The sequence below is a fragment of the Chaetodon auriga genome, chromosome 15 (assembly GCF_051107435.1).
Source record: "Chaetodon auriga isolate fChaAug3 chromosome 15, fChaAug3.hap1, whole genome shotgun sequence".
In the NCBI taxonomy this organism is placed as follows: Eukaryota; Metazoa; Chordata; class Actinopteri; order Chaetodontiformes; family Chaetodontidae; genus Chaetodon; species Chaetodon auriga.
Window position 1 is genome coordinate 15977421 of NC_135088.1, and position 26007 is coordinate 16003427.

Consider the following 26007-nt stretch of genomic DNA (forward strand, 5'->3'; position numbering starts at 1 on the left):
AACTATAGGGGAAATAGGAATCTGAGAAAGCTCCATTTAAACCAAAGTGAATATATATTAATTCTCATTAATTATTAGCAACTTTCTCCATATACAGCACTGTAGGTTAAATAGTTTGTTAACTGGAATTAATCCCACAATTAATACAAAATGACATTTTTCTTTTGTGGAAACTTTCTACAAAACATTTGGAAAATTATTCAGAAATGATGGACCCATAAAATAAATATAATATACAACATTTCCAAAACAATAATAAGCTGAGCTGCTTTTTTGGGCCACACTAACAGTAAGACATGGAGCTCGTCTCTTTGCAGTTGAATTGGCAGTTTTTGCTGCTGGTTTAGTGAACCCTCTTGGCTTTCAGTCAGCACCCTGGTTTCCTAAGCGATGCGGCTCCTGAGGGAGAGCAGCTGATTGGCTCACTGAGCTTCAGGCCGACTGTGTGTGTGTGTGTGTTTTCGTTAATGATCCACCAATTAGTTATACAATGGTAACAGTCACCTAAACACCTCGTTGTCTGTCTGAGCTGCGGGGGGGGTGGGAGTGTGTCCCTGCCCTCGTGTTTTCAGGGGTGGTGCTGGTGATGCTACGTTTAGTGGTCTGAAATGGGTTTTAGGGGAACTTCTGTCATGACAAAACTGTACTTTATGCAGCATCAGTATCATGTCGCTGAGTTTCTCTTGTAGTTCAGTCACTACAGCAACCAGCTGCTGTGTGACGGGACAGGTGAGGGACTGTGGCAGACACTCCCAGTCGTCCCCCCAGATGTCCCCTGACTATAATCTGTCATACGCACCATAAACACTTTGCTCTGCTGCCACAGTGTCACCGAAGGAAAGACCACATGAGAACATGCTCAACACAATCGCATACACGATACATGTGATGTGAGTGTTTGCCCACGTCTGCAGATCTGAAGATGACGGGCCAGGTGGCGGAGAGAGACCGGTCGCCTCACAATCTGTCAGTGAAGACCACCTTAGAGGAGGAGATCGAGAGAGCCGAGAGTATTCTCAGCAGGTGACAGCAACTATTAAATCCTGTGTTAGGATGTGTGTGTTTTAGAGGGTTGTTTGAGAGAAGCAAAGCGTTCATGTTCTTATCTCCCAGGGTGCCGTCTGTCTGCGATGATACATCCTCAGAGCTCCAAAGGGTCGCTGCTCTCGACCCTCATGGAGGCAACTCCAGAAACTCTTTTCAGAGGAGCGGAGCTATCTCAAGGTAAAGCTGGAGCAACCCACAGCACACAGCACAGCACAGCACAGCACAGCACAGCACAGCACAGCACAGCACAGCACAGCACAGCACAGCACAGCACAGCACAGCAGCCTCCTTCACAGCACCTTCAGAAAGTGATTTATTAGACTATTTAGAAACAGCCCAGGACTGTTTCCGCTCACCAAGTGCAATAGGTGCAGAAAGTATTTTGTTCAAGTCCTTTTAAGGCCACAGGTTGGATAAAAGTACACATTCAAGACCCCGATTTCACAGTTAAGTCAGTAAGGTAGCCGGAGCCAAAAACCTTGAACTGGATGCTGAGATAAAAGATTTCTTCTTTGAGGATGTTTTTCCCCAAACAACTTCAATCTTGTTTATGTTGTTTTAAACATGTCAAATTAAATGGGAAACCTTGAGAGAATCATCTAACCAAACGAGGCTCTAGTCCAGTTAAACGGATTGGTTTCTCAGTATTTCCCATAATGCTTGATTGTTTGTGGTCTTTAAAGGATGTTGTCCATCTATCTAAATGCCTCTGTTTGACCTCTCTGAGGGGAAAGATGTGGCGGACTTGCTGGACTCGTGTTTGTGCTGGAGGAATAGCATCTGGTGGGACCGCCAGTCTTCTCTCTGATGGCGTCATACATTAATAACCATTTAGTGTTTTTAATAAAGGTCCTGAATTATTACACTGTCCTGGTTTTGTTCTCATGTGTGCTGAGTAAGTTCTTTTAGCTCCAGCTGTGACTCACACATGTTTTAAAAGAGCTTGAATGTTTGGTGTGTGTGTGTGTGTGTGTGTGTGTGTGTGTGTGTGTGTGTGTATGTGTGTGTGTGTGTGTGTGTGTGTGTGTGTGTGTGTGTGTGTGCGTCAGACTGGTGAGCCTGGTGGTGAGACTGAGGGAATGGGCACACAGGAGTCTGTTGGAGGAGGAGGAGCGGCCAGACTCCTTCATGGAGCGCTTTCGTGGCCCTGAGCTGAAAATGGCCCCCAGCCGCATCAGCAACACGCAGCCGGATGCCAATGGCAACAATGCCAAAGGGATCTTCAGGTATGCCTGCCTGCCTGCCTGGACCATTACTATGTGCTTTCATATGCATTACATGCACTTGGTGCAATGTAATCCAACACAACAGTTTGTAATAATGTACTTTAGTCAAGACGTAAATCACTTTTAAAATACTGTTGATAGCAGGCGACACTTTAAGGGTCATGGGGCTCCTCATGTGCACAGTGTTAATGTTTAGGGTTCATTTTGCCTAGAAGTCATAACAGAGCGACTTTTGATCAAATCAGAGGGAAACTTCAGGGTAAAAATCAAGCCTCAAAGTGTCCATTATGTCATAGACAAGGCCTGTTTAAATAAAGGTTTTGGGGAAAAAAAGGGCACGTCAACACTTAAGGAATTCACTCTGGTGGTTTTAATGCTGTAGTTTAGTTGCTATGTCTGCTTTTGCTTCACTAAATAAGGAAAAGAAGTTGGAAAATACTGGAAACACCTCTCAGTATAATACAGTGCACCACCACAGCACAAAGCCTTACAAATGACCACATAGACAAGTCATCACACCAACAAACTAACATTCTCAGTTGTTAGAGATAATTGTTAAGTATTTGTTGCAGGGCTGTTGTATTGCATTGCTTTATAACTTGCAGCTGCTTCTATCTTGCAGTAATATGAGCTACTTTACAGAAACATAAGCCACAGCTTACACAAGCCACAACTCTCTCCGTGCTTTCAGGAAAAAGTGGAATCTGTTTGTGGTGTCTCCATCCGACAACGCCTACTACCGCTGGTTATTTGTTATCGCCATGGCGGTGCTCTACAACTGGTTCCTTGTTGTAGCGAGGTAATAACACCACAGCCAGGTGATGGGTGTAGTGAATGGGTGTACTGTCCACTTCTTTGACTGGAGCAGTGAATCATGTTTCTTTTTATATTCACAGGGCATGCTTTGACAAGTTACAGGTGGGCAATTACATCTGCTGGCTGGTGTTGGACTACCTCTCTGACCTTGTGTACCTAATGGACACTTGCGTCCGGCTTCGCACAGGTAACCTATTTTAAAATACATCTTCTGGCCTCAATACACAATGTAGCTGTATTACACAACAGAAGTGCTAAGCCTTAAAGGGCCCATGTGTATGCTTTTGATGTGATTATTCAAAGATAATTATCTTTCAAATGATTCTAATGGCAAATGCTTTTGCTCGTGGAAACATGTGACAGTCCTGGTGGAAATAGTTTATGCCACTTTTTAGCCCATTAACCAATGATTCACCACCATTCACACGAAACATCGGAATTTGATCCATTCTTACTTTAAATCTTGATCAGTGCAGTGGAAGTTGCAGTTTAGCTTCATCCCACAATATGAATTGTTTTTCAGAGATCAGACACAACAGTGACTCATTGTTCATCTGAATGTGTGCTCCATGTTTCTTGTCTCAGGGTTTCTGGAACAGGGTTTACTGGTGAAGGACCATGCCAAGCTCAGAGACAACTACGTCCGAACGTTACAGTTCAAGCTGGACGTAGTGTCCATCCTGCCCACCGACCTGGCATACATCTCCACCGGCATCCACACACCACAGCTCAGGTTTAACCGCCTGCTGCGCTTCCCACGCATGTTTGAATTCTTTGACCGCACTGAGACACGCACCAACTACCCCAACATCTTCCGTATTGGCAACTTGGTGCTTTACATCCTGGTCATCATTCACTGGAACGCCTGCATTTATTACGCTATATCTAAGTCTTTAGGATTTGGCTCAGACACTTGGGTGTTCCCAAACATCTCCAAACCTGAGTACTCCTCCTTGACTCGGAGTTACGTCTACTGCCTGTACTGGTCCACTCTTACTCTGACCACTATTGGAGAGATGCCTGCACCTGTGCGAGATGAAGAGTACCTATTTGTGGTCTTTGACTTCCTTGTTGGGGTGCTGATCTTTGCTACAATTGTGGGAAACGTCGGTTCTATGATTGCCAACATGAATGCCACACGTGCCGGGTTTCAAGCTCGGATCGATGCCATCAAACACTACATGCACTTCCGTAAAGTCAGCAAAGAACTGGAGACGCGTGTCATTAAGTGGTTTGACTACCTCTGGACCAACAAGAAAGCAATCGATGAGCAGGAGGTGCTAAAGAACTTGCCAAACAAGCTACGCGCTGAGATTGCTATCAACGTACACCTGGAGACCCTGAAGAAAGTCCGCATTTTTCAAGACTGTGAGGCAGGACTACTGGTGGAGCTCGTGCTCAAGCTACGGCCGCAGGTTTTCAGTCCAGGGGACTACATCTGCAGGAAAGGGGACATAGGAAAGGAGATGTACATCATTAAAGAGGGGAAGCTGGCAGTGGTGGCTGATGATGGGGTCACACAGTACGCTCTTCTCACCGCTGGCAGCTGCTTTGGGGAAATCAGCATTCTGAACATAAAAGGTAGTAAAATGGGAAATCGTCGAACAGCCAACATTCGCAGCTTGGGGTACTCTGATCTGTTCTGCCTGTCTAAGGATGACTTGATGGAGGCAGTGACCGAGTATCCAGATGCTAAGACTGTGCTGGAGGAGAGGGGCCGGGAGATCCTGATGAAGGAGGGTCTGCTGGATGAGAATGCAGAGAGCGGCGGGCTGCAGAAAGAGGACACAGAGGAGAAGGTGGAGAGGCTGGAGTCCTCCCTGGACACTCTTCAGACTCGCTTTGCCCGTCTGCTCAGTGAATACACACACACTCAGCAACGGCTGAAGCAGCGCATCACTCTGCTGGAGCGGCAGCTGAATCAAACAGACTGCGGCGCAGATGCAAGTGATGACATGGACGCAGATGCAGAGACAGTCAAGAATGCAGACCCTGGGCCTGTTGCCCATACAGATGCGTCCCCACAAAGAAATAGTGTGCAAACAGAGGACAAAAAGAGCCCAACATCAAAACATTAACTGTGCCGCTGATATGTTTGATCCATATCTCCTGAAATACTTTCATACAAGCTCTTTAAGGTATAGAAAAATCCCACAACGCCCTCTTTAACTGCCATTATGAGAATGCTTTCATCTGTTTAGCTGAGCGTAGGAATATCTGCATGTCAATAAACATGAAAAGAAAGTGGACAACACTGCAATGCCCATGCAGTCTTTGAGTTCTTGTCTAGCAAACCGGTGAATGTGAATATGTTTGAATGGCTTGCTCAGTTGCCTCAGCTGAGGGACTGAGTTGTGTTGACATATATTATGCTCAGGGCCTGTACACCTCATCCCTCGCTGCTCCTCCTGGGGAAAAGGTCCGAGGAGAGACGGTAGAAGGTGATTTGCTGAGTTCACATACACAAACACAGTTATTTTCCAGTGTCCTCGTGTTTCAGGTTAGATCTGAACCAGACATACCATAATGACTATCATAACAATCTTTTGACATGTCTTTCCTACTCTGAATTTTTGTGGCACATCTAAGGAGAGTCAATTTGTCGTCTGTTCATTCAGTTGTGCCACAAATGGGCTTCAATTTTGTGAGATTTTTATTTGCTATAACATTTACTTTGCCAGTCTTATATCAAACACCACTTTGTCTCTGTTCGTATTTAGTTACTCCCATTTCTTTGGTGCAGACGCACTCCCTGAAGCAAGGGACTGGGGATTTTCCAGTTATTCAGTCCCTGCATTCCAGGATACAAATGAACCACATGAGCAGTGTCGATAAGCGCAGCTGAAACAATGCCCCTGCAGCAGAGCTGGCTAGTACAATAAAGAAGTAGGAGGTAATGCGGGCGTGTCCCCTGCAGCTCCTGAAGGAGTGGGTCGGCTCGAGTACGATGGACAAAGCTCCAGTGTCTGTACCTGCCATAGGCTGGTGTAAAGACAGGTACAACTCAAATATCAAACCTGCATGAAGATCTCAATCTGACCTCAAGATGACCTTCACATGAGATATGAAAACAAAATTCCCTGTAAGCATTACTGATTTGTAAATCTAGATTGAAATCAGGGTCTGGACAGAGCTGCACTCAGAGCACAGTAACATGACAAGCTGTAACTTTAAAGGCCCGGAAAAATGTATTTCCAAATCAGCTTCTTACTGTGAGTAATGGGGTCCCACATGAATGTACCATTTCCATATTCATTTTTTTTCCTCTGTGCTCTTCTCACTAGATTAATATGGGAGGGGCCCAGATAGAAAGAAGTGATGTCACATGCTTCTGTGCACCAATCAGGGTTTAGCAATATTCATACCAGAAATCTGATGACAGGTGCTGAGCAAACCACACCCACACAGTCCTGGTGAAGCAGATTTGCTGAGTTTGAGAATAAAAAATACCCAAAGATGTTCAGGATTATCTGTCACATACTTATGAATGTTTTCCTGTTATAGAGAAAAACTTTAGTTTTCAAGCAAAGTTTTCAGGGGCTTTGAGTGCTAATTCAGATATTTCTGACGAGGTTAACTCGGCTGTTTGTCACATTGTTAAACTCACTGAAATGAACTCATTGCATTGTGCACTTAACATGCAGCTCCATCTGCACCCACACTACTGCTGACTCCATACGACTTGCTGAACAGGTGCACTGATCTGTCCTGTGCCCTTCCCCAGTCTCTCTCTCACACACACGCATGCATGCACACACACATCTAACCCCCTACCACATCAAACATGTGCCACCATACTGTCACGCGCACAGAACAACTGGTGCAGTGTCAAAAAGGTCTTGTGGCTGCAGTGAAGAAGAGGAACATGTACCATCTCTAAGCAGGCTAGTTTTCACAGGAAGTAACCATGTACTGACACGTGTGCCATAGATGTGAGAAAAAACACATTACAAATGATATTTTTCTGAATATAACTATATTGTTCGTACTTTCAAAGTGTAACAGCTTACAAACTGCATTTGAAAATCAAACAGTATCTGCTGCTCATCATTTGGAGATAACATCCCCCAAACACTGGGACTCACTGCATGGAGTAAATGAATGAATCAACTGTAGAAGACAAAGCGTGACAGCAAATGTAGCCCCCTTCATAGTACACACAACTATTCATTTTACTTTAATGTGTCATGTTCGGGCAAATACAGAACAGAACGTGTCTCTGTTCGAGATACTTGTGATCACTGTAGAGGAAAAGAAAATATGATTTCTCCTGTAATAACTGTGATTGAATGTGAAGATATAGAGGACACAGTGCAGGGCTGCTCATGTGTATTGGAGCTGGATGACAACAACATGTCGTCTGCGGTCTGTGGACTGATTGGCTGAGAGTATCCACTGGGACAAATGCACAGGCTAGCGCATTCGCATGTGCAGGCTGTGCTTGGGTCCATCCACCCGCTCCAACTTCTCAAAGTGTTTCCTAGCATTACGGATATTGATGAGAGTGGCTGCAGATGCTGGAACAATGGAAACATGGGTTTTCATTATGCTGATCTGGTCTCTTAAATGCACATTCACTGCAGAGAAATGTCAGCTTTGCTACTTACGAATGGAGGGGTCCGACATGATGACCATGACATATGTGTTGGAGGTGAAGACGTCAATGAAGGCCGCGAAGTTGGAGTTCCTCACTTCCATGCTTTGGAATGAGGCCGCAAGTTTACTGGAATGAAAAAATTATAATAATCAGAAACATCGTAGAAATTCAGCAGGTGACGTGAGGAGTGAAGGAGGTGTTTTTTGCAGAGTGAACTTACCTACAGCTGAGTTTGAACTGTTTGATGATGTTACTGATCTTCTCAAAGCGGTGAGCGTCACGCTGCTCTTTGCACTGGTAGTGAGAGATCACCTGAATTCAAGAAATAAAAAACAAAAGACTTTCATTATTCGAGCCACATTTCTACTCGGGACACTGTCGTGCCAGAGGAAGTGGTCACTCACCAGGAAGGTGGCTCTCTCAAACAGAAGAACCTCATCTGCCTCTATGATCTGCGCAAAGTTTCTCAGGTTTGTCTCCAGCTGCTGGACGTTTGGGATGAGCTGGTACACTATGCTCGACCAGGCCTGCGAAGACATTTAAAAAGGTTTCTTACAGCGTCATCCTTGCGACCTGACATCTGAACCTACAACCAGCCAAATGTCTCAACCTTATACAGGGTTTCATCCCAGATTGATGTCCTGAAGCACGTGCAAGCCAGAGGTCTGGACAGTCTCTTCAGGTCCTCTTCACGCTCCTTAAAGATCTGCAAAAATCAGTACAGACAGTCAGTCACTTCAAGTCAGTTCAACATCTCGAACAAATGAGTCACACAAATAGAGAAATTTTAAATAATATCACTTATTCTGCCTTTGTTCTCCATCCTCCTTGAAAAAAAGGAAGCATGCTTTTGCTGACTCTTCAGTTTTGCACATTTAAATCATCATCATCTAATGCAGATGTGTAAATGTATTCAACATAATGGTAGTTAAAATAATATAATACTGCACAATCTTTGCCAACATGGCTGTCATTGTTGAGCTTACCAGATCTCTCTGGTCTTCCTGCACCAGATCCATTTTGTGAACAAGGCAGAACACTTTAGCATCTGGGGAGTTCTGCAGGATGGCCTCCAGACACGACTGGTAGTAGTGCATGTCTTTCTCCAGCTCACGGCTTTCAACATCAAATACATAAATAAGCACCTCTACATTTCTGAAAATGTTGTCCCTTTGGCTGGTGAAGTAGTTCTCCATGAACGTGTCCTGTCTGATGTGTAAAGCAAGCACAGGATAACATTTAACTGAGGCTTTCAGATTAGGAGAAAGGCTTGGATTGAATTATCAAAGCTGGCCCAAAGATAGCAAATGAACAAATGTACTTTACCCTCCACAGTCCCACAGGTTTAGAACCAGATTGCCCAGAAACCGTACATGGGAGTGCTCCACATCAACTACATTTAACAAGCAAGGATAAAAAGGATTTAATGGATGAAATTCAAGACAAACCCAGCATGAAAAATGCATCTTCAAGCAGCAGCTTTCTTTAAAGCACTCTTACTTGTAGCGCCGAGGCGGCGTGTGTCTCGAGCTATGTAATTAGCAAAGATGATTGATCTCATACTGGTCTTTCCAGACCCACTTTTTCCCATCAGTAACACCTGAAAGCACAAATCCAACAGAGACCATCACTGAAGTTAAAATCCTGTCTATCCTCTCTTCTACTCTCAAGGAGAGCCACTGACATAAAAACAGCTACAGCGCAATATCATAAAAATCGGTCACATTTACAGGTCCTGAGTTTTAAAATAAAATTATGGTACTGGAAAACAGCTAAAGCTCCGAATTTAAAAGTCTGGTAGAGGCATAACATGACAGTACTCGAGTAAAGTACAAGCATCTCAATATGAAGTACAGAACTTCAGTAAATGTACTTTTCCACTGCCAAGAGTCAGTGATTAGCCTCTGCTTTACCTTTTTCTTCATGGCTGTGCTTGACATCCCAATCAGCAGAGACGTATTTCTCTGAGCTGCAAGTCAGATGACTTTAGTCTGTGTCCCCAGCAGCTCTCCTCTTCCTCCCCTTCAGCTGCAGAGCAAACACAAATATGTTCACCTAGCTGTTACTCAGCTCTGCTGAAGCAGAACAAACTACACACGACACGTTTAAACGCTTATATGACGGAAAAGTGTGCGCGTTTAACCAGCTATGATCTTATTAAACACACAAGAATATACACACAGTTAACTTAGCAAAAACTCTTTTCTCTGTTCCGGATAAACACCTGAGCTAATGCTAAGTTAGCTAGCACGATAGGCAGTCCAGACAAATATCAGGTAGCTTAGCCGAGCTAAACGGCTAGCTAGCTAAGTTAAAATTCAGTCGTGTGTCGTCTACTCACCCCGACAGGGTAGAAAGCTTAAATTCAACTTAAATTCAGAGTCAGAGTACAGGTTTTATTCGTTTTAAGAATACCAGTTGTATACATTACTTGGTAGAAGCAGGCAGTGAAGTCAAGATCAGCTGCTTCCTGTTTACGCCAAAGTCACATGATGAGAAAAGTATGGTTTCTGCCCCGAGCTTGGTCTCGCAGACTGCTCGTGCTCTGTTTCCAGGTGTTTATAAGTAAGTACATTTACTCAAGTGCAGTACTTAAGTCCTAATTTGAGGTACTTGTACTTTACTTGAGTCTTTTCTTTTCTTTCTATTTTCTACTTTCTACATCTCAGAGGGAAATGTTGTACTTCTTTCACTACATTTATTTGACTGTTTCAGTTACAAGTTTCTTTACAAATTAAGATTTTTGTACACAAAACACAAAAGCTTATAAACTCCAATGTTTGTCTCTAAACTATTCGACAGTTTATATAAGTACAGCTGAAACGATTGGATGATTAATTGACAGAAAAATAATTGGCAACTACTTTAATAATCAAGTAATTTTTCAGTTCATGGCTTTATTTTAATAACTTCAATGTATTTGTAATCATTTTGTCATTTGGACTGTTTTAAGACATCACTTTGGGCTCTGGGTAACTGTGACAACAGTTTTCACTATTTTCAGAATTTTTACAAACCAAACAATCAGTCGAGTAATGGAAAAAAATAATAATAATAATCAGAAGATTAATCTATAATGAAAATAATCATTGGTTGTCGGCTCAAACAGCTATAGCAGTACATTTTCCAGATTATACTTATATACCTTTACTTACTCCAATGCAGTTTTGTAACACAGTACAAATGAATAAATTAATAGCAATCCAAAATAAATAGTTTCATTAAAAACAACTCATAGCATCAGCACACTTTCCAACTTGTGCCTCTAAAGTAATTACTGCAAGTCCTAAGATGTCAAATGATTGATTTGATTTATTTTTTAAAGGCAATACAGGAAGTTTTACTATGCTATTACGCCTGCCTTGACGCTGGCATGAACATCTTCATCAGGACATCCCGACCAGAAAACTATATTAAAAACAACGAACAGTTCATTTCTGACAGTTTTTGCCAATACCGTTATTATTTCTAAAACCACACTAATCCTGTTTACATATCGATATGATGTTTTTAGAGATATTTACAAATAAAAAGTGGTCTTGCAGTTCTTCACTATGGGCATAGATGGCACTGAACAGTCATGAGCATGAGGCGTTCAAGGCATCGCCACCACGGATGTATTACAGGAGCTGAATAACAAAAATGGCGCCCACATAATTTTATTCTTTCTTTCGCTTATTATTGCTTTATTCTGAAAGTTTTCACCGGATGTCAATAACTCTTTTGTCGCAAACTTAATAGGTATGTCAGGGGCTAAATAAGACAAAGGAAAATGAAAAAAGGTTCAGCGGTTCAGTTATACTATTTATATATGTGCTGCTAATATTTTGCTAAGATGATAAAAAAAAATTATAACACTGTTTGTTTGTTTGTTTGTATGTATGTTTGTTTGTTTGCTCTGAACTGCAGATATCATCAAAACCAAACAGCATGTTTTTGTAATTAAAAATTAAAATTAATGAGCAGAATTACTAGAATGAATGTATTCTATATTATAGAAGTATCCAAATTAATCATATTCAGAAATTAATCATAACTGGTGACAATGTATTTCTGAAAGAGGGACCTGCTCCTTGTGTTCTGGGTTGGGTTGTGTTTTTCCGACTGTGGTTTCATTCAAAGACAAAAGTAAAGGAAAAAGAGGTCTATGGGGTAAATGCTTTTTGGGTTGCAGGGTTTTTTGTTTTTTTTTTTAACATTGCAATACAGCCAATGGCCATTATGATAAAACAGCATTAAGGCTGTGGTGGCACTGCATGTTTTCATGTTTTCACTCCCTTATCTGTGCTGTTTCCTAGAGCTGCCCTGAACTGAAGAAATTCTTCATATTCATGCACGTGCACTGAATACCACGACCGTGGCACGCTTAAATGACTGGATATGATGACATAGTTCAGCTGAAGAGAAGGAAGATGTGATTTTCTCACACAGCAGTGGATGTTTTAAGGCTCACGGTGATGGATTAGTTGTGGTTTTATCTGCATGCAGTGGAGCAGAAAATTCAAAAAATGGTTTGAAGTAAACTGTTCCCCGAGAAGGGAACTACGATTGGCAAGAGGAACAGAGAGAGAGCAGTTCATATGGGTTTGGGTTGATGGGTGAATGGGAGAAGTCACTGGCAATGACGTGGTCAGAAACTATACACGCTGGAAATACTTGATGTCATCTTTGAAATGATTATATCAAATATTTCTATTATAGTCATATATATTGTTTATGTGCACCAAATTTCTGATTATTTCATATGAAGGCTTAAACTGTATGTACTTGTATTCGAAGCCGTTATTCTTTTGGTTCTCTGAGGATATTCATCAGTCAGCCGGCATTTGTTTTCTCCAAATATTGGTACCTACATAATGTTGATAAATGAGACCCTTCGCCTCCTGTTCACCCCCTGACAGTAGTAAGTACCAATACTTCTACATAAAAGCACACTGCAGAATCTGAGATGTCTTCAAGATAAAGAGCCTCAACTTCAAAATAGACGTTTCACTACAGATGGAGTAGAGATTTATACATAATGACTGAAAATGATCATTAGTTGAGAAGACAAAATGATAAAAGTATTAGAAATTTTTATTATTTTGCTTATCGTATGTAATCTCCAAACAGTAACCCCTTCCCAAATGATCAGCGAAAATACTGTAGATGACCAAACATGTTATCATCCAGTATCTCCTCAAAATATTCATCAGAAGTAAAATACAGCAAATCAAAGCAAGAAGTCAACTCAACAACATGAAGGAAGGTCTTTCACACTCTGATGCCAACAAGAGAAAATGCAGACATGTTTCCTGCAATCATGCATGTATGAACCAAAAACTGAAATCTTTCAGTCCAAAACCTGACGCTTATTCCCAAAGAGTATAAGAAATCAACCTATAAACACAGGGTAATAACTGTCATACTTCATAGTTTTTAAAAATGCATGGAGGTCTTAAGTATACATATTAAACAATTGCGTTACATTAGAGCTTCCCCACTGGTAAATATGTATATTTGAGAAATGCATACATTTTTCACAACCAGGGTTCCTGTTAGTTTACATAAAGGTATCCAAAGATGGTTATAAACACAGAATCGACGAGGGCAATTATCTGTGATGAAAGCAATGATACAGCAGCTCCTCGACAGAGACACGTGAGATGGAAAGAGGAGAAAAGACTTGATGTAAATAAAAGGTGTTTGTATGGGAGTGATATTCAGGTAGTGTACGTGTGTTCAAGAGCTCTGCATCTCGGTGCCAGTTCACTGCAGTCATCCTCTACATTTGATCTCTGAGTTTGGCGAGCCTTTGAGACAGTTCATCCTTTGGACAAGAGAGCAAATACATCCATCAGTGAGGAGGAAGGATCTCTTTTTTATGTGACAAACCCTTACATTACATTGCTACAAGCAACCTGGTCTATGTTCAATTTTTGTATATACACTTAGTTGATCTTAAGTTTATCTGTGCCAGATGTGAAAAGATTATAACACCAAGTGTGCATGTGTACCTGTTCTGCAGAGGCCACGCTGGTACCCACTGATCCTGTCTGGCCCTGTGGGAGCTCCATGTTCAGGTCCAATCTAAACAGACACATCCACATTCAAACCTTACTTTCAGAGTAACAACACATTTTTGCCTACATGACACTGAATAATACTGTCTAAGACAACATTTACACTTCAGTCTATGTCTCTACTATAACAATGCATGTAACGCACACCTGCATATGTGATGTAACATTAGAAATGAAAAGCTTACCCTGCTTCATCAGCCATTTCATGCATTAATGACTCCACTTGATTCTGAAACACACAATAGACTCAGAGTGAACGCGTCTGTCTTCCAAACACTGTCAGAAAATGAGAGAGAACATAAGAGCGGAACAGAGAAATGGACCTGTGGTGTCGTGAGTGTTGTCGTGCTGCTCATGGTGTCCTCCATGTGGGCTGTCTGAACATCCAGAGTTTCAAACTGGTGTTCAAATTTGTCCATGAGAGCTGAAATCTGAAAAAAAAGGGGGGATTGAGAGGTTGTTTTCTAAAATTGTTACCAAACGTTATGACATTTACATTGCTTTTGCTAAAAAGAAATGTGGAGACAATATTATTTCATGTGTAAATGACATTATCTACCTTTTCCAGATTCATAGACTTGAGAGTCATGTCCATGCCTTTCACCACTCCAGCCATCGATTTTGTGACCTGCAAAATAAAACACCATCACTGACACGGAAGCCAAAATGACAAGCAACAAGCTGTGACTGATGCAGCGACCCAGCATTCGATGTACCTGGTTCATCGTTAGTGCAGTTTGGACCCTTGCTGCCACTGCGTCTACCCGAGCGCTCATCCTCAGGAAGTTCACAGACTGGTTCTTCTGTCTAATGGCGTTCTCTGCGTGGATCCTCGCCACGTCCATATTCCCCTTCTGGATAGCCTGGAGACGACACAGAAGTAAAGCAGCTTACTAAAAATCACCTGTGGTCAACACCTGCCAGTGAGCTTTCACCATCTTCAGAAGTGTGACTTACTTTCTTGACTTTAGCCTTCTCCGCTTTTTCTTCTTTGTCACATTTCTTGGAATTTCTTTGGAGTTCTTTAGCAGCGAACTTTAAATTGAAGAGATGTTCTGGATTATGAGGTTAAAGAAGAAGAACAAAGTCCGAACAAAAACAACAAACAACCTCGGATGACCATTTTTATTGTTGGGGATAACTCTAGAAAATGCGTTTTATGTCTTTTCTAAATGGTGCGTTGCTTTAAAAGTTGTTGCTGCGAGGAATTGTGGGACGGCATTATATCCTTTCCTTTCTTAAGGATGGTCCATGCTAAAGGAGATACGAAAGGAAGCACTGAAGCACCTCTCCTTTGCATTCAGAACATTCAAGCAGCTCTTATCATGGTGGTTACTTAGACACTTCTGGGTTGCAAGAGTTGCAACAGGAAATAGCAGTGTGAGGTCTCAACATATGTGTGTCATGCCTCTAAATCCCTGTTGTAATTTGTTCAATCAGATAAGTCCTCTTGTTAATCATCTCAACTCAGATCCTGTTAATAATTGTCAGAAATGCATTTGATCAAGACCATAATGTTTTTCCCCCTTTGTGGAGGCAAAAATTAAAAGTGGACCTCTGTTAAAAGGCACATTCTTGCAAATTTGAGATTAGACAAATAACTACAAAATAATGTACTGAAGGTACTGTTGAAGGTCCAGTACTGAACCTGGAGTCTTCTGGGGTCCTGGACGTCCAGGGCTCTGGGGAAGTTGTCTATTCTGCTTGATCAGTGATCCAAACTTGGCTGCATGTTCCTACGTTCTTTGCTTAATGGGTTTAAAATTAAAATGTGGTCTGTCATTTAAAATGAACACAATTACCACAACTGTACCCTTGACTGAGTTCACACGCAGCGACACATACAGGTTATGTAACGTGTTTCTGGAGTTTCCTACCTCTGTTTATTACAGGTCCTGTGAAGGTGCCTTCATGGCGCTGTGTACATTTAATTAAAAGAGTCATTTCAAGATTACCTGGTCAAAAACTAGTCAAATGTAAAGACGCAGGCGCGTACCGAGCACACGACGGTTAGCTATTTTATGTATTATTTTAGATTTTAACACCCGACAACACCGTTAGATTGAAACCACCAAGTGAAAATTGTTGTGTTTTTCCAGTCATTAGCAGCGAAGCTTCCGAGGCCTTCAGCCTACTTCTCTCCCATTTTATGACGCCTGGAATCGATTAGGAAACGTTCAGGTTGCTCAGCAGAGCAGGACTTGTGCCTTTGTTAAATATCTGACCTACTTACCAACGTTTCAGATGTCTGTCAGACATAAATCTCACCGGTTTCCTTGTGTTGTTATTTTCGGTCTTTAAGCCCTCATATTGACGTTAACGTCACGCCACAGTCTTACGTCCCTTTGGCACAGGAGTTTTTTAAAGGATACTTTCCATGTTCGGCATCTTTGCTCTACTCTTCGAGGTTCCAACTACTTCAAATTTTCACGGCCAGTCCGCCAAAAAGGAGCTAGTTGAAGCAAAACTCGTCGGTACAACTTCAGCCTTTCGGGTTTCGGTCTTCGCCTTCTTCTGTACTTCCTGATGTCTTACCAAAATACGAACGACGTCAGCGTCACGTGGTGGCGGTATTCCACTCGACGTCACGAGCGAGCTGCCCCCTCTTCGCTCCCCCCTCCTCCTCCTCCTCCTCCCCCTCGCAAAATGTGAATGAAACGAAAAAACTAACCGTTAACAGTAAAACAGCACACTTTAAACATCTCAGCTCGAGTTAGCGCCTTGTTATTGATTAGCGGCCGGACACGTTCATATAAAAGTGGCTGCGGCGCTGAAGCGGGGGAACAGTGGGCGGTGAAGGCGGTTGATTGATGATTAGATTTACGGTGTGGATCACGGCGGGGAGAGAGGATGACTCACTCCGTCTGATGTGATGTTCACCCCGCAACAGCTCGGCAGTGCGGTGGCACGCCGGCAGCTCAGCCTGACACATCGCTTTGCCGCACCAGTGAAAGTCAAACTTTATCAAACTGTTAAGATGCGTTTGGACGGCGCTCAGACACCTCGTTTGTTGGAAACTTGAGCGGTCGTCGCTCGGTAGTTACAGAGACCGAGCGTCGTGATTTACCGTAAATTTCGTGACGCCTGATTGCCATGGAAACAGTGCTCCCGTGCTGAGAGGAAACTGTCCGTGTGAACTTCAGCATCAACCTCTCCGCCGGGGTCGGATAAACCTGTTGGATCTCTCAGTGGTTTGTCTTGTCTTGTCCTGCTGCTCTGGCTATACTTTCCATTTTAATTTGGCCACAGACAAGGTGAGGTTTTTTTTTTTATTATCATTATTTTATTTTATGTTTTTAAATAGTGCAGCTGTTGTGTTTTTGTGTGGCATTCTGGAAAAACGCAGTTAATAACGTTACTGTCTCAGCATCAGCCTGTTCATTGACTGTCAACTTGTAACCTGCAGCGCTGTGACGAGTATAAATGTAGCCTCCAGTAAAATACAGAGGCTGGGCTCGTTTTGAACTAAGTGGTGACTCAGTTAGTTGATGCATGGGCAACATTTTGAGTTCAGAGGACAACATGTAATGGCTGTGGAGAAACAGCTCAGAACAAAAGTGGCCTGTGCAAAAATTGGTTAAATATGTCCACCACTATGTATGCCTCAAGATCACGACATCTATGGGCTGAATCATATAGTCTGCGATGTGCTTCAGTCCATCTCCAGTTCAATCGCGCTTACTGATTCAATATTTGATGAATTTCACAACCCCAAACGCCACCACAAGTGCTGCATTTTGTGTCGTTTGTGCGCACAGGGGAAGAATCCAGGAGAGGCAGCGAGCGATGCTTCATTCAGGGGCTGTATGACTCATATAGTCTTATCTATAAAGAAGCCAAGTGGCAGGAGAGCAGTCCTGCTGCAGGACCGAGCTGATGTAACCCCTGAGATTCACTAGAGGCTGCTGCGGGCCGTGTTTCCCTCTGCCCCGAATTATTGACTGCATGCACGGCGATGACCGCCGAGCACCGACCGCAGGCTGAGGTTGGAGTGCGGCTGTTCACGCGCTGTGCACTCAGCAGATGAGCTGTTTCCAGCACATCACATGACCAGGCCACTTCCAAAACAATGCACAAAGCAGATGCATTGTGCTTTAGTCACTCCGGCTACACTTAATTATTGAAATGCAACATTTGTAACACTTGCATTATCTTTTATCTTCATCCAAAATAAAGAAAGAGGCTAAAATAAAATAACAGAAAAATAACTTCAAGAACAACATTAGAACAATGTAGGATAAAGATTATGCTGATCATGTCTAATCATAGTTTGATGCACGTGACATATTTGGTATCATAAATATGTGGCATAAATAGTATCGCCTTTGAATAAGAAAGTAACATAATAATAATAATAATAATAATAATAATAATAATAATAATAATTAATAAGGAGAAGAAGAAGAAGAAGAAATGTTGTTGATACTTAGAGCACTATAGATCTGATGGCGTGACAGTTGATGCATTTTCTATCAGGTAATTGTCACATACCTTTAACTCAAACATTGAAAGTCACACAAATTCATGATTTGGATTAAATTTGGGGGGGAAATGCTAGCCTTAGTATGGTGGAGCAGCAGGAAATTAAACGCCAGCGTCACCAGCGGCAAAAAAATGTAGTAAGCTAAACTTCCCTGTTTATATCCTGTAGCTTCATACACACTTAAATGTGCACACTCGAGCTTCTCTGTTATGTTTTGTGGTTGCTTTCTGTCAGATTTGTCTCACAGAGAAATTACGGCTTATTATTATTACAGCTTTTTAACAAGTTTCGTATGTTTTGTTATTGAATACAGTATGATTGAGAAAATGACAGGAGCATTCAAAACACCTCGAGGATCCTTAGCTGATCCCTGAACCCTGTTGTTGTCATGAAGGTATCTGAGCGTGTGCAGGTCCTTTAAAGAGTGCCAGCAGTGGGCTAAAAATCTGACATTCGCCTCAGTCGTGAGTCAGTGTTCATTAATGGTGATGCACATATTTCCCTTTTACAAATACAATGTTTTCACACTATAACAGCAGGAATAAGTACATCGTCAATCAGCAGCATCTTGTTTATTAACAACATCATGCAGTCTAGTGTATAACCACAGCATGATATGCTCTACTGGGTATGGCAAGCTTAGATTCAGCACTCCTGCTTGTGGAGCAGAGAGCTTATACATACAGCTTCAATAGAAACAGACAAGTCGAGCCTGTTCCTTATAGATCTATCAACCAGATTGCTCCTGCAGCTGACAACCCGTGAATGGCGGACAGGTGAGTCACCTGTAACCAACAGACGGGCACATTGCCATGGAGGAATTTCAACGTGACGGCTACTGGATGTTTATCTCGTGCGACCAACAAGTAAAATTGTGTGAGAAGCAGCTGCTGACGTTCATAATGCTGCTGAAATGTATTGACTCACTGTCAGGAAGGGGTGGGTTTGTAAACTAGACACAAGCATCTTATTTTGATGATAAGAGATTTGACCAGGCAAATCTGACCAGCTTATTGTCTGCATTAGATTGGTTGAAGCACATTTCTAATAATAAAATAGATAATAATTTCAGAAAGGCACCTTACATCAGTAAAAATGATCATGAAAATAACACAAATGTAACACACAACAGTAATCACACATTAAAAGCAGCTCTGAGGAGGTGAGCTGCGGTCAGTGATGGACAGATCGGTGCAGTCTCAGATGTGTTTGGGGAGAGAGTTCCAGAGGAGGCCTGTTTATGGAGGGCTTTGTGAGTGAGGAGAAGGACTTTGAATTGGATCCGTTGTGGCACAGGGAGCCAGTGGAGGTGGAAAGGGGTGATGTGGTCATGGGAGCCACAGTGGGTGAGCAGACGAGCCACAGACTCCTGGATGTATTGAAGTTTAGTTAGGACTTTGACTGATGTGCCATGAAGAGTGCTGTTGCAGTGTGTCTGAGATGGAGGCATGGATTAAAGTTTCAGCAGCACAGACGGAGAGCGATCAGTGAAGACAAGCTATGTTTTTTAGTTGGAAAAAGGCACTTTGTGTGATTTAATTGACGTGGTATTTGAAGGAGAGGTTGTGTCAAAAATAACTCCAAGGTTGCGGATGTGTGGGGAGGGAGACAGAGTGGAGTTATCAGCGGCGAGGCAGAAGTTGTTGGCGGTTTTGATGAGTGGTTTAGGAGCGGTGGTAATGGTTTGGCCTGCATCCATGATTTAATATCAGTAAGGCAGCCAGTCAGTTATTGAGCAGTGGAGTGAGTTGCAGGGGTGATGGATTTAGTGGAAATGTGCAACTGGACGTTGCAGTGGAAGTGAAAACCATGACATTGTATGATGTTACCAGGGGGGAGCATGTAGAGAGGACCAAGCACCAAACCCTGGGGGACACCTTGAGACAGAGGAGCGCTAGAGGAGGCGCAGTTTTTGATGCTGATGAACTCTTGTTCGTTTGTGAAATATGACATTAGCCTGGGGAGGACGACACCGGTGATGTTTAGGGAGGATTCAAGGTGGGAGACAAGAAAAGTCTTGTTGATCAGGTTGAGGAGGATGGGAGTGCTGAGATGACCAGAGTCTGAGGAGAGGAGGAGGTCACTGGTGACTTTGAGGAAGGCTGTTTCTGTGCTGTGGGTGGAGTACTGCACTGAAAAAGTTTGAACAGTTATAGATGAGGTGAGCCTTGAGTTGTTCCAGTAATATCTGTTATCATGACAACCACACTGGAGAATGTCATCATCTGTTTTAGAAATAAATAATAGCACAGCTTTATTCACATGTTGTAGATAAACTTGATGAATTAGCCTGTTCAAGTGCACAACAAAGTTCAACATGGGAAAATGTATTTTCACTTATGTACAAGCACTTTCCATGACATTCAGTTGCCTCATGTTCTGATGCTGTTGCCACCTAGTGGTAGCCCACCAGACGAGTTATTCATTGACGCCTCCTCAGTCCTCTGAGCTCACTTGTTTCGTGTTGAAATTGGAGCAGTGACTGTATTTCAAGACTAGCTGATAAACAGCGTCATATAGCTTAGCACCTACTGCAATCAGAGAGGGATGTGGGTGAAAACATCTCTCTTTGGCACATCGTGTTTGTTTTACCGCACTTGTGCATTTAAGACTTTTGGGAGCAGAGGAAAACAAAAGAACAAAGGTTAAGTCTTTGAAATATAGTGAGAAATACAGTATTCTCAATGATAAGGAGGCAGGCGAGGTGCTGGGACAATACAAAGTGTAATCTAAAAAAAAGGTTTCTCTGTGTTTTTGAAAAGGGCGTATTGCACAGAAGACAAAAGGGCAAAGGCTGGCAGATTATGTCATTCTTAGAAAAATCCTTTTTTTATATGACAATATATTTTCTCCTCTGCTGTACTGCATCAGTCTTTCACTGGCCATTACACAGCACTTTGTTTCAGCTGTGGCTGTTTTTAAAGTGCTATATAAATAAAGTTGAGTTGAGTTGAGTATTTCCTGCATGAGAAATTCTACATAAATGTTAATTCATGTTGTGATACATATGTCGGACCTCTGCTTCACAGGTAAGGATGACGGAGCTTCAAACGGAGAAAAGGTTCCACAACTTAACCCTTGAGCAAATCCAAGCTCTGGACAAGGTCTTGACTGAGGTCATCCCCATCCATGGACGAGGGAATTTTCCGACGCTGCAGGTGAGAGCAAAAGACATCATTCGCGTGGTGAAGGATCGGCTGGTCGAAAGAGACATCCAGGTGAAAGATATACGGCTTAATGGAGCCACTGCCAGCCACGTGCTGGTGAGGGATAACGGCCTGGGCTACAGAGACTTAGACATCATTTTTGGAGTGGAGCTGCCCAGGCAGGAGGACCTCCAGGTGATCAAAGAGGTGGTGCTGGGCAGCCTACGAGACCTCCTCCCTTGTGGAGTTAACAGACGGAAGATCACCTGCCTGACAATGAAGGAAGCCTACGTGCAAAAGATGGTGAAAGTATTCAATGAGCACGACAGATGGAGCCTTATCTCGCTGTCTAACAACAGAGCTAAAACTGTGGGGCTCAGATTTGTTAGCTCCCTTCGAAGGCAGTTTGAGTTCAGCGTGGATTCCTTCCAGATAATATTAGATCGTATGCTGGAGTCCTACTGGGAGACTGAAAGGAAACAAGCAGGAAAGTTGGCTTTGAATGCTGGGAATTTGTCTAAAAGAGACAATGAAGATGAAAACAAAGAGCAAGAGCAATCGAGCGTTCCTCGGGAGGCAGATATTGAAAAAGACTCAGCGATGGCAGCCAGTGGAGGAAGTGGGTGCCAGGATCAAGCAGTTTCTGTGCTTGAGAAAGAGCTTCCGCAAGCAGAGGTGGAGCATGTAGATGGAAAGCGGGAGGCACAGGAGGTGGTAGAAATTGAGAGCATTAACTTACAGCAGGAGGAAGAGGAAGTGGATGGCATAGAGGATGTTCATTCAGAGGAGGACATTGTGTTTGACCTATGTGAAGAAAATAGCGGCGAGAAAGGACAGTTTCACGCTGATTATCCTTTAGTTTCTTCCCCTCAAACCTTATTTACAGATGTCAGGGATAAGCTGATGGCACACACATGTTTAAAGCTACAGAATACCGAAGAGCTATCCGGGTCACATGCTTCCCAGCCAGCGTCTGTAATGCACACAGAAACATCAGCCCCACAGGAAAAAGAACATTGCGATGAAATGACTCAGTTCAAAGTCGACTCTGTAATCTGTAGGACTGACAATAAGTCGAACCTACAAGATTCACATCTTGAACTTTCCTTTCCTCCTCCAGCTAAGAAAACTTGCAGCGCCTCACAAGACATTGTACCAGATTATTGCCCCTCACCAAAATTACAAAGAAAAATGTCACGGAAGATTATCAGTAAGCCTGAGAAATGGTCTTTACTGACTGATCTTTCAGATCTCACAACACAGCTGTTTCCACCCATAGAAATCCCTAAACCACTGCAGCCAAAGTCTCCTTTACAGGACAGCGCTCAAGTTCATTGCTCAAATGTTTCAGCCTCCGAGCCAGAGACCTTAGACACCCTTAAAGTTCCCACATTCAGTCCGGCCAGTACACTTCAGGACGGGACCGGCTCGAATGAAACTGTAGAACAAAGTGTAAAACCAAAACACTCGAAGAAGCCTCCTGATTCAGACACTCAAGGCCACACGTGTGCAGCAAAAGTAGCCTCAGAGCCTCAAGTCAGGGAGCAAACACCCGAGCTGGCAGATGCCGTCCCGAAAAGCTGCGGGGAAAGCTCACACGCCGGGCCGGCAGAGGAGCCCACCATCACTGTCGAAGCAGAGTGCATGTACGGAGACTTTGAGCAGGCGATGGACCACCTCCGCCACCGCCTCATAGCCACCCACAACCCGGAGGAGATCCGAGGAGGGGGCCTGCTAAAATACAGCGACCTGCTGGTGAGGAACTTCAGACCAGCCAGCGAGACAGAGATCAAGTCCTTGGAGCGATACATGTGCTCCCGCTTCTTCATCGACTTTCCTGACGTAAGCGAGCAGCAGCGGAAGATTGAGGCCTACTTGCAGTGCCATTTCATCGGCAACGAGGAGGCGAGCAAGTACGACTACCTGATGACCCTGCGGCGCGTCATAGATGAAAGCACGGTGTGTTTGATGGGACACGAGAGGAGACAGACCCTCAACATGATCACAGTCCTGGCTCTGAGGGTGCTGGGCGAGCAGAACGCCATCCCCAACACGGCCAACGTCACCTGTTTCTATCAACCAGCCCCGTACATGACGGAACCAATTTACAGCAGCTACTTCATCACCCAGGCCCAGCCCCCACTCGTCTACCACCCCTACCCTCTACACGTCCACATGCAGACTGGCCTGGTGTAGCTACAGTGACGTGCCCACAGAGAGGCATGTAGGCTGCTTTCAGCTTCTGCAAGCAGAGGCACAAATGGAAGTTTTAACAACAACAGGCGACCACGGGCGCAGTGTTGTTTAACGCTTTGAAATCCCTCCTGCTTATGACATGAAAGACGATGAAAGGTCAGAGCTGAAAGGGGTCTGGAGGCAAAGCATGTCACCCTTTCGAGACGAACACTTTTCAGAAGGAAAGAAAACACTGAGAGCCCACTTTTGAGAGAGCATGTGGAGAGGATTTCACTGAAGTGGAGGGACTTTGTTTACGGCGGTTGCGGCTTGGTTTTGGCGGGGCTTTTACGCTGGTCACCCTCCGCTGCTGAGGAGAATGCTGTGATGTGTTAAATCTCTGTGGCTAGAAGATAAACTTCTCTAACATATACAAACATCCTGATTTGGTTTAAGTTTGAATAAAGATAAATTCTCACTGTTTCTGAGGGGCTCAAACCCCAATATAACTGTTTTGTGGACCATCAGTCTCTGTGGAGTAAATTTCAGCACGTGGTTATGTATTCACTGTATAGAAATAGGACGCCTTTCACTGAGGGCGTACATTAGACAAACGCTGCTGTGGCGCTTCCATGAGATCGTAAGTTCTGTATTTGTGAGTGTAAACACGTAATTTTTCAAAGGTAGAAACGAGATCGTAGCGTCAGTTCCATTAGGGATTGTAATGACATCCAGTGAGAGAAACGATGACGAAAACAGAAATACAGAAATCTCTGATGGGGACACTGACAACGCTTGGCCTCCATCATGTAGGACTCCATCACTCTTAATAAAAAGCTGATGGAGACAAAGTTGTTTGGGACTTTTAATGTTTTCTTGTAATGTTAACGTGTATTTATGTGATTGTAAAAAGCTGAAAACATCAAATTAGAATGAGAAAAAAAGACCTTCCCAGTGCCATACCCCACCCTTTCCTGACCCCCCTCCCTCCTAATAATTTTCCTGAAATCCTCCAGAATATTAAGCCAAACTCAGAGTTGCTCTGATCCCACTCAGTGACAGATGTTATGATCTTAAGGACTGTTAGCAGTGCTTTTGCATTGTAATCGTTTTTAGCGTAAGTGCTCACAGTGAAAAACCAGGAATTGTGGCCATATCTCCCTGAACTCACCAAGCAAATCATTTATCTCAGTCAATTCCCCTGTTCCACGCCGGAGAAACCACACAAGGATGCCTCTTTTTGGCTTCATGACGAAACCCTCGACCGTCTTGTTTTGAATTCAGAAGAAAACGAGGACGTATCTAGAGCGACCATCTTCATCTCCATCTTCAACGGGCTGTGTGTGTGTTACATAGTGACAGGTGTTAGTGGTAGTGGACGTAGTGAATGTCAGTTCTGTCGGGGTTTTGCCTGCCGTTGTGAGCAAAAATGTTCCTGCACTTGTAAATTATTCAAGCAGTCTACGATGCAGCCAGCAGTTATTGCACTCTGTCCCTGTGTGTTTGTTCACTGTGTATGCATAGCTACAATACATGTACTCAGTATTTCAAAAAATAGACAACGTAAGCACAGGTTAGGACACGTGGGCCCGTCACACTAACTCTGAGACTGAAGCACAATGTAAATGCACATAGCTGTTGTTGAGTAATAAAGGTGTTTCTGACATATGTGTGAACCGACTAAATAGAAGACATCTAAAACACTGTGTGCAGTAGTGCCCTATGTAGCTTCAAAGTGATGTATCTATCTAGAGACTTTGGGTATGTTGTGTGTCGTTAAGGAACTCTTTCACCAGTGCAGAAATTAGAATATTCCTGTTATGATATGTAGTTGCTGAGATTGTTGTGTTATTGTGGTAATAAATACAACACAACTGCTCTTTGTCCGGAGTCTTTCATTGGCGGTTACCCTGCTGTTGCACTGTTGCATGCATTTCCAATTAAATTATGGAGTATAATCACACCTCCAGGGTTACCTTAAGCAACCTCCAGTTGGAATAGATTATATCCTCTGGTCAAATGGAAGTTTGTTGGTGCCACAGCAAAATTATGGGCATTTGCAAAATGCACCAACCTTTTTACAGGCATCTCTGCAGTGGTCAGGGATGAATACTGGAGAAGTAGGGAACTGATATGTAGTATCTCTTTGTACACATACTTGATCTATGGCATTGTTTACATTATTATCCAATTTTATACTAAATCCTCTAAATGTATCACAAGTTTTCAATCAGGCCAGTCTGGTTTTAAAGAGCTGCTGTTTCCAGCCAATCCTTTGTCGGTAAGAATGATCATTAACACACATCATGTCTTAATTATACTTGAAAGTTAATTATGTTGATTTCTAAAAAAGCAATACTGTAATAGCCTGTTTAGAGTTTTAGTTGAAAGCAAAACAGATATTTGCACTTTCCCATCTTCATTCAATGCAAAGCCCGCTTGCTTTGTCGGTCTG

At 43.0% G+C, this 26007-nt stretch overlaps 4 protein-coding genes across 5 annotated transcripts; 2 read left to right on the forward strand and 2 right to left on the reverse strand.

The window, feature by feature from the left end:
• Positions 1-922: 922 nt before the first annotated feature.
• Positions 923-5167, forward strand: cnga2b (cyclic nucleotide gated channel subunit alpha 2b). Its single transcript, XM_076751052.1, has 6 exons — positions 923-1023; positions 1114-1224; positions 2097-2273; positions 2965-3072; positions 3170-3276; positions 3675-5167. Exons 1-6 carry the CDS (start codon positions 923-925, stop codon positions 5165-5167), a joined length of 2097 nt encoding a protein of 698 aa, XP_076607167.1.
• A 1886-nt stretch (positions 5168-7053) lies between these two features.
• Positions 7054-10175, reverse strand: rraga (Ras-related GTP binding A). Of its 2 annotated transcripts, none has more exons than XM_076751410.1 (10): positions 10118-10175; positions 9600-9714; positions 9187-9286; positions 9013-9079; positions 8673-8895; positions 8297-8392; positions 8091-8213; positions 7907-7998; positions 7697-7812; positions 7054-7606 (listed from the first exon to the last, which is right to left on the reverse strand). In XM_076751410.1, the coding sequence occupies exons 2-10, from the start codon at positions 9624-9626 to the stop codon at positions 7503-7505; spliced, it is 948 nt and encodes a 315-aa protein (XP_076607525.1). In that variant the 5' UTR covers positions 9627-9714; positions 10118-10175; the 3' UTR covers positions 7054-7502. The 2 variants fall into 2 exon arrangements, with proteins under 2 accessions (XP_076607525.1, XP_076607523.1); XM_076751408.1 differs by having other exon boundaries at positions 10028-10162.
• A 2569-nt stretch (positions 10176-12744) lies between these two features.
• Positions 12745-16289, reverse strand: LOC143333222 (charged multivesicular body protein 1b). The gene is made up of 8 exons (XM_076751219.1): positions 16121-16289; positions 14706-14803; positions 14465-14611; positions 14308-14376; positions 14072-14179; positions 13934-13977; positions 13683-13755; positions 12745-13495 (listed from the first exon to the last, which is right to left on the reverse strand). Exons 1-8 carry the CDS (start codon positions 16134-16136, stop codon positions 13451-13453), a joined length of 600 nt encoding a protein of 199 aa, XP_076607334.1. The 5' UTR covers positions 16137-16289; the 3' UTR covers positions 12745-13450.
• Positions 16290-16626: 337 nt separating this feature from the next.
• LOC143333279 (terminal nucleotidyltransferase 5D-like) lies at positions 16627-25429 on the forward strand. Its single transcript, XM_076751309.1, has 2 exons — positions 16627-17002; positions 21261-25429. Exon 2 carries the CDS (start codon positions 21267-21269, stop codon positions 23571-23573), a length of 2307 nt encoding a protein of 768 aa, XP_076607424.1. The 5' UTR covers positions 16627-17002; positions 21261-21266; the 3' UTR covers positions 23574-25429.
• Positions 25430-26007: the final 578 nt, after the last annotated feature.